The 14,007-nt window shown below is 43.6% G+C and overlaps 1 protein-coding gene across 3 annotated transcripts in view; it reads left to right on the top strand.

Annotated features, from left to right (window-relative positions):
* Nucleotides 1-14,007, top strand: part of TXNDC11 (thioredoxin domain containing 11) — a 59,813-nt gene that overhangs the window by 11,489 nt on the left and 34,317 nt on the right. For 2 of the 3 annotated variants that reach the window (XM_027043234.2, XM_053213450.1), the window contains exons 4-5: nucleotides 2,874-3,003; nucleotides 12,751-12,844. In XM_027043234.2, coding sequence (XP_026899035.2) covers nucleotides 2,874-3,003; nucleotides 12,751-12,844 — 224 coding nt within the window. The remainder of the gene's footprint in view (nucleotides 1-2,873; nucleotides 3,004-12,750; nucleotides 12,845-14,007) is intronic. The other variant, XM_027043235.2, reaches the window with a different exon arrangement.

The raw sequence follows: 14,007 nt of genomic DNA, 5'->3' as shown, positions 1-14,007 counted from the left end.
GTGTTAAATAATGTCTGAAATGTGACTTGAAGAAGTTTGAAGAAAGGGGACGGCTTCAGTGTAATTGGCTTGAAGTTTGTTAATGAAGGTAAAATGGGCACGGAAGCTTTCATTAGTAAGAGCTTTACTTTTTATGCTGCATTTTTCCCTCCTCTGTCTGAACTTCTCGGGTTTCCGTCAGTGGGGATTTATGACAGACATCATCAAAGTATCACTTGCGGACTGTCATGCTCCATCACACTTCACGTTTCCAGTACAAAATGTTGTGTGGCTCGTAGAACTGTTTGTTAGGAGCTGGTAAATAATACTTGAGCAAAAATGCACTTTTTTACCCCGTCTCCACCTTCAAAGTCTATTCTAGATAGAAGAATCCTTCTCATATCGTAATGTTAGATTTGAAGATGTAAAAGCTCTGTGCTCTGTAATGGGATCAATAAGTTTGCCCTGCGAAGGTCCCTGCATTTCTTTTTCGGGGGGCTAGGAAATAGGGCACAGGTGCCTAGCGAGGAGGATAGGCCTTGCAACTCTAGGTAAGCACGCCAGCTGCCCAGAGGTGGGCTTAGCTTGATGTGATACTGCAATCAGGAGAGTTCCCTTGAACACAGTGCAAAATACCATTTTGGGCCGTATGGCTGTGCAGTATATTGTCTTACCCTGTTTTCTTAGATTTATAGAAAGAGTGCAAGGCCACGCAGAGAACCTTAGAAGCATCTAGTCCAGCCTTCTCATTTTCCTGATGAGGGATTTGAGGTTGCTGCTGCCCTCGAAGTGTGGCCCCTCCTCTTCGCCTGTTGAGTGTTACTTGTTTAAATTAGTTGAGACCTCGTCCTACTCATTTCAGTATCCACCATGCCCAGTGTACCTGAAACAGAAGAAAGTGCTCAGGCACAGAAGTACCTAAAAAGCCCTCTGTTTTATACATAATGCATGTGAACGAATGCGTTTCTTCACCCAAGCTCTCTTGTGACCAGTCAGTAGACTTGAGGTTGTTTTGGTTAATAGCGCTTGCACACGTGGCACTTAGGCCCCGTCACTGGGCAGGATGTTGCAGTTTGTATTTTTGTTGTTGCTGTTTTTGTAACGGCTAAACTAGTGTCGTAGTAGCTGCTTGAAGAAATTAGTAGATTTTCTGTTTTGCTTACGTGGATTTCATTTTTTGGCGTGTGTTGATACCAGTGAGGAGGAAAGTTTTTTAAAGGCTCTGAAGCAGGGAGTCGTTTCTTAAAACACTCTCCCCAAGGCCCTGCAGCCGTAGACCAGCTTGTCCTGTGGTCGTGGCAGTGGTGGCGTGTTGGTAAAATGCACTGTGCGTCCTGCATTCCGAGGTTCCCTCCGCTTACACAAGTCACTGGGACCCTTATAGCAACACTCCCGGAGCCTGTTTGCCTGAGTAGATGAGGTTTCCAGATTTTTGACCCCTTTTTGCGGAAGAAAATAAATTATCAGATGATTTTTCGATTTCTTCCTTTAAATTAAGCATTGTTGGCAGCCGACGGGGTCGTGGCGGTGGTAATTTTTGAGCTTAAGTTAGTTACAAGTCTTGAATTGATAGAACTGTTAACTCTGTCTCCCAGCTGTGCACGTAGAATGCTGTTTTTACCTTTTTCATGCTAACATTCTTTTGTTTGGGCTCATCTTTTGCAGTACACACTGAGGAATTGTGGTCATCGCATCACATTATGTGTGTGTGTTCATTTACATAACCATTTACTATTGGGATCTCGCAGCATTTATGTAATTCTTGACTGTTTATTGCTGCAATGAACAGGAAGCATAATGTCAGTTTCTGTGTGGACAGAAGAATGGTTATGGAGTTGTTGAATTTCACCTTACTCTACTTCTCCACCACATACCCTTCAGTTATATTTGAGGAATGTCTGTATTGTGCAAGATTGAAGAAAGCCATGTGAGGACTCTGATTAGCTTAGAAGGATAACTGAATGTTGGTATTATTGCTTAGCAATGCTAAATCCAATTCCTGGGCATCCCTCAGCACAGCTGGAAAGGAAAATAAGACCATTTTTGCAGGTCCCTGGCTTTGTCCCTTCACATAATCTTATTTTGTTGCGATAAAACTTTAAATAGGCTTAAGATGATTTAGTGATCCCTTGTGTAAGTGCCTGTGGGAATATTTAATAAGTACATTTTAGTAGGTCAAGGGCCAACTGCGTACCTTGTTTCTTATTTAAGAGTGATGTGTATGGGGTGCCTGGGTGGTTCATTCGATTGAGCCTCTGTCTTGCGCTCAGCTCTTGGCGTCATGGCTCATGGGCTCAAGCCCCACTTCGGGCTCTGTGCTGACGGCTCAGAGCCTGGAGCCTGCTTTGGATTCTCTTGTCTCCCTCTGTCTCTGCCCCTCCCCCACTCATGCTGTCGCGCGCTCTCTGTCTCTCTCTCTGTCTTTCTCTCAAAAATAAATAAACAATAAAAAAACATTAAGAGTGATGTGTAAAAGTAAATTCTGCTTGTTGAATTACGTACTTAAGATCCTGGAATCCTTTAGCAGTTTTGGTCAGTTTCCAGGATTGCCTCTCTGTTTGGTTTCGTTTTTTTAGACATATTGTTTGGGGATTTTTTTTTTTTCTTTTCTAGAGGTTAGAATGAATGAACGTTCTCTGCTTTGAAATTCCATTTGCAGTTGAATTAAGCTCATAGAAGGGCAGTGGCTGTTTGTACCTCTCCTCACATGAAATGCTTAGTTTGCCCTCCTTTCACCTGCTGGGACACAGAAGGCTACTTCCCTGTGAAGCAGTCAGGATCCTAAAGCGAGACATTTTCGTTTTGTGGTGTTGATGATTTCAGTTACACGTAACAGGTCTAATGCATGGTGTATTATTTTTATTTGTTATTTTTTTTTATTTTTTTGGAACTAGTTTTGGACCAATCGAATACAAAGGCCCCATGAGTGCTGTTTACATTGAGAAGTTTGTCCGCCGGGTGATGAAACCACTTCTCTACATCCCATCTCAATCAGAGTTACTAGATTTTCTCTCAAACTACGAGGTACTTGTCTTTCATATCTCCTCCCGTCCCCAAGGCTTCACCGGGTGGTGTTGGATTGTGTACATTGGAAGGGTTTTTTATACCTCCTGATTTTCAGCATTGAAAAGATCGCATTATAGATAAGCTCCACTTAAATGCTTTTTGAGATACTTGATTATAGGGATGGTTTGGCCAAGTGAGTTTTAAGGGAATAGAACACTTGTAAAACCTTGTGAATTTTTCATTTGGGAATTTCCAGCAATTTTCAATTTGTCTTGTGATGAATTTAGAGGATATAAGGATTAAATTACAATTTTTACGCACTGCAAATGTCTAAACATTTTATTTGACTCTCATGGCATGTTACTGTGAACTCCTTGTTTTTTTGTGTTAGTTGTAGTTTAGCTTTAAAAAAACCTACGAATATGTGCCTTTCTGTTTTATAAAGTGCATAACTGTTTCCAGGCCTTGTTAACAGAAAGTTTCCTAACATGGTTCTCTGCTGCTTTCCCATTGCCAGCTTCATCCCGTGGTAAATCATTTTCGTAGGATCTTCAGTGTGTGTTCAGGACAGCTTATTATTTCAGAGGCCGGTACAAAGCTTAAAATAATCTCAGTAGATTATGAGAATAGTTCCACAAAAATATTCCCTGGAACAAGTGTAAATCACATTTGGGTATAGAAAGTAAAAATGATCCTTAGATAAAGCAAAATCAGGACCATAAGTACCTGAGCGATAAACCCTATGAATCCAGACCTCACTGAGGGATTTACTAATTGTGACTGGGTTGGATTTTACCTTTTGCGTTAGGGAGGTTTTCTGTAGACTGGACGTGAATTTCTTTTACTGGGACCTCACAGCTTTTTCAGTCATGTTAGCAACACTCTTTGATGTGTTGTTAACTGTGGGTAGATTTCCTGGGCGGCGGTGTTAATATCTAGGTACTGAGCCTGTAAGTTCCCAGATGTGAATTAGTGCGAATGTGCCCTTGACCTTACATGGACACTGCATAGATTTCTGTGCCCTTGGTGGGCTTGGCTCTCGTTCTTCCCGGGCACGCTGGTGGGCGGGAACCATACCGGGAGGCAGGGCACCTGGGCCTAGTCCTTTGGTGTAACAAGGACAGTTAGGTGTAAGAATTGTGTGGGAAGTGGGTTTTCATGTAGATTTGCAGTGGATGACAGAGGCACGGAGGCAGCACAGCCAAATGGTGACTTAGGACACCAAGCTCTGTCGCTTGTTAGCTGTGTGGCCTGTGGGCTACTTAACTTCTTTAAGTCTCCATGTTTTCATCTATAAACCGGACTTACGTAAGACATGAAAATGCCTGGTGGATGTAGTCCCAAGAAACGAAAATTTAGCAGTAGAAATGACATCATGGAAAAATCCTGGATATTCAGCACTATTGAGAGAACCCCCCCATGTGCATGGTACTTGCTGGAACTCCCTACTTACATAAGAAATCTTTTGTTTGCAGGGGCAAAGAGGTTTTCCTTCAGGTAGGTAGGCTCTGTAGGGGTTTTACAGAACACAACCTTCTTTTTTTTCTTTACATTTTCATTCAGTCTCTCCTCAGAAGTAAAGCAGAATGCCAGAGGAGCTATGGCACACATACACACACACACAAGATATGGAAAAAGTTGATACCATTTAGCCTTGTAATAAGAGCACCAAGAGGCGGCTTCATTATCTTCAAATGCCCTGTTGGAGATTTGTATCCGGAAAGTTCTGAGCCAGTTCTTAGCAGGGATCGCATGATAAGGAGGGATTGCTAGAGGCCTGCGTTGTAGCCCTGACATTTGCGGTCTCTGATTTCTGAGTTTTACGCAGATTTCTCATCTCTGAGTTAAGTGAATTGGCTCAGATAATCCCTCCGGTCTTGGCCGGGTGAAGTTTAGAGGCTGGAAAGAGGCAGGTAGAAGAAGGTTCATCCATTGTTGGTTGGGAAGTATTTTTCAGACCATGCCTTTGAACATCTGTATCAGTGTTCTTTCTCATCTTGTTGTATTTATTACCTCTCTAATGTCTCTGTGGTTGGCTCTGCAGGAGAGAGACAAGTCCCTCATAGTGACAGCAGCAAGGCTGATTCCTTAACCTTTAGCCTCCGCGTTCTCTGAATCTGCTTTTCAGCGGTGCTTTCAGAGATGACGCTCCGAGTTTGACAGAGTCCACATCAGATGCACTGACGTGCCGGCGACATTACTCAAGGCTGTGTTCCAGCAGCCCACTTAGTTAGAATGATGTCCAACGATGATTAGCCTGTCGTTCAAACAGGGCCAGGATGGGGCCCTGTGTGGTTTCTGCCGGCTTTGAAAACGCTTCCTCCCGAAGTGGTAGATTGCTTTTATTATGTTGGTCTCATCTTTGTCACTGGGCTGCTTCTCACTGAGGTGAAATTGTCTGGTTGGCAAGAGACAATATTTGATCAATGGTGGAAGAATTCAGGAGTCAGGCTCAGCACAGGGCTCGTGAAACCATTCAACTTGTGAGACGTACCAACACTGCATAGATGTGGTCTGGGTTTCATACACGCTGTCTATAAGATAGCACAACGGCACAATTCTAGATCCAGAAATGAAGCCACTGTCATGGCTTTGAGAGTTGAGTAGAGAGAGCAAGGATACAGGGATTTTTGGAGGCCCCACTCCAGAGCACCATATACTTTTGGATGTTCCTCTCAGTTAAGGTTTCTCAACCTCAGCTTGATTGACGCTTGGAGTCAGGTGATTCTGTGTTTGGGGGTGGGGGCTGTCCCATGATTTCCAGAATGTTTAGCAGCATTCTTGGCCTCCACCTGCTAGATACCAGTAGCTCTCCCTTCCCCCCTTAGCTGTGACAACCAAAAATAGCCAGGCATTGCTATATGTCCCCTGGGGTGGGGACAAATCGCCTCAGTTGAGAACCTCTGTTTTCAATTACTGTTTTTCCGAAGAAGGCCTTCAGTGTCTCACAGGTATTAGTAAAAACACATCTTTTTTTTCATGTAGCACACAGAATGCCACCATCTGATTGTTCCAAGTTTATCCGCGTATAACGGCACAGAGCATATGAAAATAAAGCAGTGCCTTGACTAGAAAATTCTGGAGTGTTATCTGTGGAAGATTAGAGACAGAAATTATATATATACCTATACATATATACGTATACACGTGTACACACACATATATACACATATGTATACATACATACACACATATGTATACATACGTACGTGTGTGTGTGTATATGGTGGTTTTTTTGTTTTTTTAAATTTTAGAGCACACATGAGCAGGGGAGACAGGTGGGGGGCGGGGAGAGAGAATCTTTGAGCAGGCTCCACGCTCAGTGCAGAGCCTGACACAGGGTCACTCTCATGACCCTGGGATCATGATTTGAGCCAAAATCGAGGGTCAGATGCCCAACCGACTGAGACACCCAGGCGCCCCAGGAATGACTTGTATTGTCATCAGTAGAGCTTTCCCTGATACTCGACCTTTTATTCACATTGTTGGTGCACCTCCCCCAAAAGCATGCCTCCTAAATATCTTAAGGATCTTGCTAATTTAAAGAAATCTTACTAATGAAAGATAATTTTATCAAAACCCTCATCTCCTAATTTATATTTTTTATTAATAGGGATTTCAGTATCAAGTGTGTTTAAATTTGAGTATATCCGAATTAGGCTGAATCATGAATGTTTCTGTGGTACTTCTGGGGTTTGTTTGCTTTTTGCTTATGTCTCTAGGTGTGTTCGTGACATCTTGTAGGAATGCATTTGGTAGTTTCCCCTCTTTAGAAAAACCATATTGATTAATTGTAAGCTTGTCTCTAATCCAGATATTCGTGAGTAGTTTGGACCGACACAAAATTGTGCCATTAGTATTTATTACTTGGGAAGTGATGATATTCTGAAGTTAACCACTTTGAATGTAAACTTTTATTATATTGTACGCATCCTGACCGTATGTGTATATGCTTATGTCGCTCTGATGTCTCAAACCTGTGCGAATCCGTTTGTCACTAACCCCGGTTTTCTGCTTGTAGAGTAGGACTCTGAGCCCAGATGCAATGTTGAGGAAAATAATTTTGCCTTTAACTTATGGAACATGACAGAAAGACATTAGAGGGTGAATATTGTAAATATTCTGTAAATTCCAAAATACTTAGCTCATTATTAGCAAGCGAGAGTGTGTAAACTAGCCCTGGTAAGTGCCCTCCAGTGTTCACGTGCTTTTACTTCTGATCCTCCTAATAGCCGTGTAAGACAGAAATGATAAGATCCTTCTGAACAGATTGAGAAGTTGGGGTACAGAGGGTGTAATTTAACCCTAAGTGGAGACTGGACTATGGCTTAGAGTTTCTTGCTCCCCAGATTCTCCCTTGTATACGAAGAAATGTTTGAGGTCCCAGAGTTGAAACTTGACTATGTATCTAGAGGTCAAAACTTGGGATATTTAACTATTTTATGTCACTTTTGAGCCTTTCTCTTTCAGGATAGAAAAATTTTGAAGGTGTCGGCCTCTTAATTTGACTTCAACTTTCTTACCTTCATTTTTAGGAGTGTTTTTTAAGAATGCTGATTAAGGATGGGGCCATGGCTATTGACCTGTTAAAGCAGCAGAGTTTTACCATTTCCTGTTATTAATTGGCCCATTTGCATTTATTCTGCAGGGTTGGGAGTGTTCGTTGGTAACCCCAACATTGAAGCCGGGTATGGTCTAGAATTTCTTCCCGGATGTGCACTAAAGTCATACCTACCTTGGGGCAATTGGCTGACTCACTTGGTGGAGCGCACGGCTCTTGATCTTGGTTGGGATTGTGAGTTTGACCCTCATGTCCAGTGTAGAGATTCCTTAAAAAAAATAAAGTAAAATAAAATAAATCATACCAGCCTCATAAATAATGAATGTAGCTAAAAACTGAAGTAAACTCACCAACGAGGGAGAAGAGCTGGAAGTCCTCTCATTGACAAACCATGTTAAGACATTCTCCTTTCTGCATTCACTCCAACTAACTGGAATCCCTCTTCCTGGAGGGTTCTTCCTGCCTATTTGAGATGCAGACAGGAGAGTCTAGTTGATGACTTGTGGACAGCATGGACACACATATGACATGGTCATTTTGGTGGCTCTTGAGTTCAGTGGTTAGGGAATAGGATTCAGTGATGGTAATGTCACTTGCAAAGAGACTAGATCTAACACGGTTCTAATTTTAGTATTTCTTAAGGTATCATTTGATTTTGGTATCACTAGCTTCTACATCAGTAATGCTTTCTTTTTTATTTTTTAAAACCCTTGACAGAATCATCTGATTTGTGCCTTATAATCAATCTACCCACCAGTGCCAACAGTTTATTTAGAACTCTTTCCTTGTAATTTTTAATGAATTTCTATAATTTATCCATTTAAGATGAGTGATTTAGCATATATCCTGTCATTCATTCTTAGCAGTTTTGGCAAACCACCATTGTTTTAAGTTTAAGTGGCATGGGGAGAATCTTAGGAATCTTTTGGTGGGGGAAGCAGGTGTTAGGAAAATTGCCAGGTGAGAGAGAAAACCCGGGTATTTTGGAAGAAAATGTAGTAGAATGCCTGGCACCTGCCGTCCTATTGTTTGTTAGTAAAAGTCAACTCTGAATGTTGAGTGAATTAACAGATAACTGCCTCTATCAATTCATAGTTTGACAGCACTGAGCGAAACGGTTTTAAATTTTCAGGGTGTGATAATAACAGTACAGAAATATTTCAATTGCCTTGGACTAGAAGCACTCTGAAGTAACTAGTGTTACGGCCACTAGAGGGTGTGTGCACCATTTGCTGAAATTTATGCCACCCTGCAAATGGTGTTCACTTAGTAGAGAACTCTTGTATGCTGACAAGGATATGCTGGCCTCCTATAAATAGCCTGTTTCCAACCTCATTATAGCAGGTGCTGAATATACTCTACCCCCATGGAATGGAATTAAAAACATGCAAACTGGGTCAAGTTAGAGTCTGGTATTCATCATATTTTATTCTTTGCTGAATTGTCAACTTAATGGGGGAGCTTTGTCTCCCTTATCTTTTTGTCTCCATTCTTTCACTCGTTCACAAGTGTTTATTTTGTGCCCGCTCTGTGCCAGGTACTGTCTGAGCTGGGTATGTAGTGATGAACGAAAGAGTCCCTCTGTTTCATGGGGGTAAACACGGAGATAACAAACAGGAACACAGACAAAGTGCAGGGAGTTGAGTAGTGTCCACCCCTAATCCCTATACCCCCCCCACCCCCCCCTCCCCGCGGAACATCAGAACGTGGCCTTATTTGGAAATAGGGACTTTACAGGTGTCATTAGTTAAGGATCACGAGATGAAATCATCTTGGACTTAGAGTGGAGCCTGACCCCGCTAATCGGTGTCTTTATAAGAGGACGCAGAGACACAGGCAAGAAGGCCGGGTGAAGACACAGGCAGACGTAGGAGGGGTGTGGCCAAGTTCCGTCTGGAGCCACCCAGAAGCTAGGAGAGAGACAAGGAAGGATTCTTAGAGTTTCCAGGGAGGGCACGGTCCTGCTACCCCCTCGATTTTGGACTGCCAGCCTCTAGAACTGTGAGAATGCATTTCTCTTGTTTTAAGCCACCAGGTGTGTGGTAATTTGTTACCCCAGCTCTAGGAAGCTAACACACGAGGTCATTTCAGATAAGTGCCCCCAGACAAAGAAGAGGGATAGGATAGACACGAGGGCGGGGAGGTAGGGTGTAGCTGTTTCGGAAGGAAGAGGAGACCTCTCTGAGGAAATGAGGTTTGAGCAGAAAGTCACAGTGAAGCCTGTGTGTGGCCCAGCCCTGAGGAAACTTGGCGAAAGTGCTCCAGAGGGTGGGCGCGGTAAGTCGGAGGTCCTGAGGCGGAAATCGGGCTGGTGGAGCCAGAGCAGAGGGGAGATTGGTAGGAGACGAGGTCCCAGAGGGGTCTTGCTGCTTTGCTGCCCTGTGTCCTGATTAAACCTGTGATGAGTTGCACACGTGAAGGAAGAACAACACTGGCATCTGAGTTCCTCTGACTGTTTGCGTGGTGGCTGCTTAAGCATCCCGGGAGCAGACTCACGGGACACTGGGGTGGGAACCTGGGGTCGGAAGACCTTTACACGTGGGTCAGCATCCAGTGAGAAGGGACAGCCTGTGTCCCAGCGCCTGGTTTATGTGCTCGCCCAGCTCATCCGAAAGGGCCTTGCAGGTGTGGGGGGGGCGGGATAGGGTTGTCTGCTCTGTAGCGCCCCCTGGGTTTATTTGCGGCTGAGCAGACAAGGGGCCTGGATCTGGAAAGGTCCTGGTATGTGAATGTGCATATGTTGTGTTCCCCAAAGTCCCGCTTTTGCAGATTTAAGAAAGGACCATGGAGGAACCTAATCATGGCTCAGAGACAGCTGTTGGGAGACATGGAAGTTCTAGGGACGTGGTCGGTATATTTGTCTTACTTAAAGCACAACCAGAGCCAGTTTAGTAACGTTTAAGTGATAATTGGCAGTAGAAATAAACAGGTAATTATCACCTCACTTCTTTGCTTTTTTTATTTTGAAATATTTCAAGTTACATTCTGGAACATGCCAGTTTTCAAAATTTAATACAGACCGTTAATGGTACTGTGAATACTTGAAAAGTAACACTTGAAATCGACTTTGCCCATTTCTCGTGTTTGAGGTGGCTACTTTTTTTACAGTTTCTGTAGCCTTTTATCATCTCCTGTAGCTGTTGAATCTTAGGATTTTCATTTCTTTGGCAATGAGAAGTGAAAATAGTTTTTCTTACGGGGTTGTGTGCTTCGTATTGTTTATGGAATTACTTTGGTCAAACTGCTTGAAAATTTCATTACGAGTTCTTCTGCAAAGAGAGTCTCCTTCATCTGAACTATGTAGCTCCTCAGAAAACAGCAGCAGTGACACCATCAGCAAGAGAAAACCTTTACGCTGTCAAGGTGTCTACACAGGACCCCTGCGAATGGTCCAACCATTACTCGTGTTTGAAGGCTTAATTTGGGTTTCCCCTGAAGACTCAGAATTCACATTTTTCTTATTTGCATTGCTGTGTGCACACGTGTGCATGTGTGTGCAGAACCACGTGTGCAGCTGTGTCGTGCACGTAGGTATGCGCATGCTCACAGGCCACACGAGTGAGCAGTGAATTTGATTTTTAGCCACGAAATTTTTAATAGGCAGTTTGGAGTTATTCCATTTGATTTGGGTTTGGAACATTGGTCAGAATTTAAAGAAACTTAAATGAGTCTGTTTTCTATCAGTTTACATTTTTGCTAACCTTTGTGCCCAGTTTTAACTAAGTGCCTAGAATTTCTCGGGATTTTGTCTTCCTTTGTGCGTGGTAGAAAGGCTTGTTACACCGTCCTAGCCTTGCTTGGAACATTCGGAACCCAAACGCTGTAATTCTCCTTTAAGCCAGTTCTGGGTTGGCTTGTTAAACACATTTTGATGGAGTTAAGTGAAAGAAAATCCTGTTTTCAATAACTTTGCTTTTTGATTTCCTCAGTTGTTGGAAAAATAAATTATTTTTATGATTTTTTTTTTTTTAGGTGTTAGAAGTAAACATTCTGACTATCTCAGCTTCTAAAACCAGTTCATTTGTTAAGAGACTAAGCAAGTGATTTAGATTGGAAAGATCGTGTGTTCCACTACAGATGAGAAATTTCCTCTTTTATACCATGTGCTGATGTAAACTTTTACCAACAGATAAAGTTTCTCCTTTAGCTTTGGGATCTGGTTTTGTCCCAGTGATCAAATGAGCTCCAGTTATGTATTAAGAGCATGCTTTCGGGCCAAAAAGGAGTCTACATTTGCCTAGTGCTCTCTCAGGCCCATTCTTCTCAGTAACCCCATGATGCGTTGTCCCCGTTTGCCCAAGAAGGAAGCCGGGGCCTCCCGTTGAATGGTCCACCCAAGACCCTTCAGTGTCAGACTGGAGCTTAGGTCTTCTGACTCTAGGCCTGGCACTCTTTTCCCCCTTTGGCTCTTGACTGTTAGATACTGTTAGAACAACACCAGACAGAATGGGTGCCACAGAGCATTCAGACAAGGAAGAAATTATCCTGACCTGGAAGGCAGAATACGTCTGGACAATTAACTGGCTTGGCAGGATGCAGGGGTGCCCTGTGGTGAAGCTTAAGAGAAATGGGATGAGCAGGTGGCAATACATGTATAGGAAGGAGGGGAGGAGCAAGAGAGCAAGAGACGAGCCCTCTGCAGACCGACCTGATGAGCCAGGAGGATTGCCGTTGTGTGGGCGGCGGGCTTCTGGGGTGGGGTGGGGGGGTAGGAAAGAGCCCCTGGAAGGATGACCTTGAAAGATACAACCTGATGTCCAGTAAGTGGGAAGCATGTTTGGAGTGAATGAGAGGAAGTGATTGAGGACAAAGTCAGAGAGAGGTTACAAAGAAATCATTGATACGACATGCCTGGAGACGCTAAACAAAAGCCGTGAGTACTTGAGCTTGATGGTGAGGTTTCTCGCCAGGGACCTAGGAGAACTGTCCGCAGAGGCTGGAGAGACCTTGGGGAGAGGGAAGGAAGTGTCAGCTCTGACACCACCCCCCCCACCCCCCCGTAAGCTGCGCCTCCGTCCTTTCCCCGCTTGTTGCCGAAATGGAGGGAAAGCCGAGTCCTATCCCCAGCTTTCCCCACGTGTTTAGGCTTTTTAAGAACTGAGGCACGACAGGTGGCACTTGCCAAATCATGATGTCCTAAAATATTCGCGTCACGCCGTGGCCAACCGTATGTCAGTCACCCAATTCTGTTCTTGTTCCCACAGCCTGGAGTCCTCGGGTACTTTGAGTTCAGTGGCTCACCCCAGCCTCCTGGTTATTTGACCTTCTTCACTTCAGCGTTACTTTCATTAAAGAAAGGTAAACACGATTCGTATCTAGACATCAGTACTTGTAGCAAATGCGTGTATATTGATACCTTCTTTTGTGTACGTTGTCTTCGTGTTTATATGTTTAAAATGTTCTGATTCCTTTTCTCTGTATTTTTTATTAAATGGTTACACTGTTTTGTGTTGTATTGGCAAACAAAATACCATGCTGTTTCAAATAGAGTCTCCTAGATGTTTAGCTTTTTAAAAATGTGGCTTGGTCATCCTGTGTCTGCAAGTCCGTGTTTTGTACTTGAGAGTTGATCGCATAACATTTTTTTGAGTGTGTAGGTACAAGGTTTGGTCAGAGTTTTTAGTGGTTGTATTATTGCCAGTTGGATGTAGCATGATTTAGGAATATGTTTCCTTCAGGAAGTGTTTTTACAAGTAGGAAGGTCATACCACATTATAGCCTAAGCCTGCTGACAGTTTCACTATTCTCAAATTTATTTATCTACCTACCTACCTGCTTACCTACCTATCTATTCTTTTACTTGGTGGAATCCTCTCTTATTTGAGGTCCCTATTTGTGAAGTTAAACATTGCGTCCTGGCCACCTTTTCACATTGCCCATGTTCTTCCTCTGTTACAGTCACAACCTCCTTTCAGTTCTCTGTCCGGTACGCTTTGTTCTGCTCCCTTGTCTCTGTCTCCTTTGTTACCACTCTGGTCCAGGCCCCTTCCCCCGCCCCCTGGACTAGACCATTGGGCCCTTAACTGGTCTCCTCTCTTGCCCTCTCTTCCTCACACGGGAGTCTGTTCTCCCCGGCCTCTCGGGCCCAGCTCCCCACACAGCAGACCCCCTGTTCACCCTTCGGGGTCCAGTTCAAACACCCCACACTTTCCCCCCATCTCATTTGGCTACCCGCTTGGTTTCTTTCATAGTGCCGGACATGGTTTGTGTTTACGTATGAAGTTGTGAGATTTGTGTAACGTCTGTCTTCCTCCCCAGACCGTGAGACTTCTGAGGGTAGGGCCTGTGTGTCTTCGGTTTAGTGTTCTTTCTTCAGCATCTGGCACATCGTGGGGTTTCAGTTGCTTTTTGCTGAATGACCAGACTGATAGTTATGTCATCTTTCCCCCAGTAAATCAACCGAAAACACGTAACTGTCCTTCTGTTACTGGGGTATTAAATTGCCTCAACATTTTTTGGGG

This window comes from Acinonyx jubatus, chromosome E3 (genome assembly GCF_027475565.1).
Source record: "Acinonyx jubatus isolate Ajub_Pintada_27869175 chromosome E3, VMU_Ajub_asm_v1.0, whole genome shotgun sequence".
Lineage (NCBI taxonomy): Eukaryota > Metazoa > Chordata > Mammalia > Carnivora > Felidae > Acinonyx > Acinonyx jubatus.
This window is presented reverse-complemented; position numbering and strand designations above follow the sequence as displayed.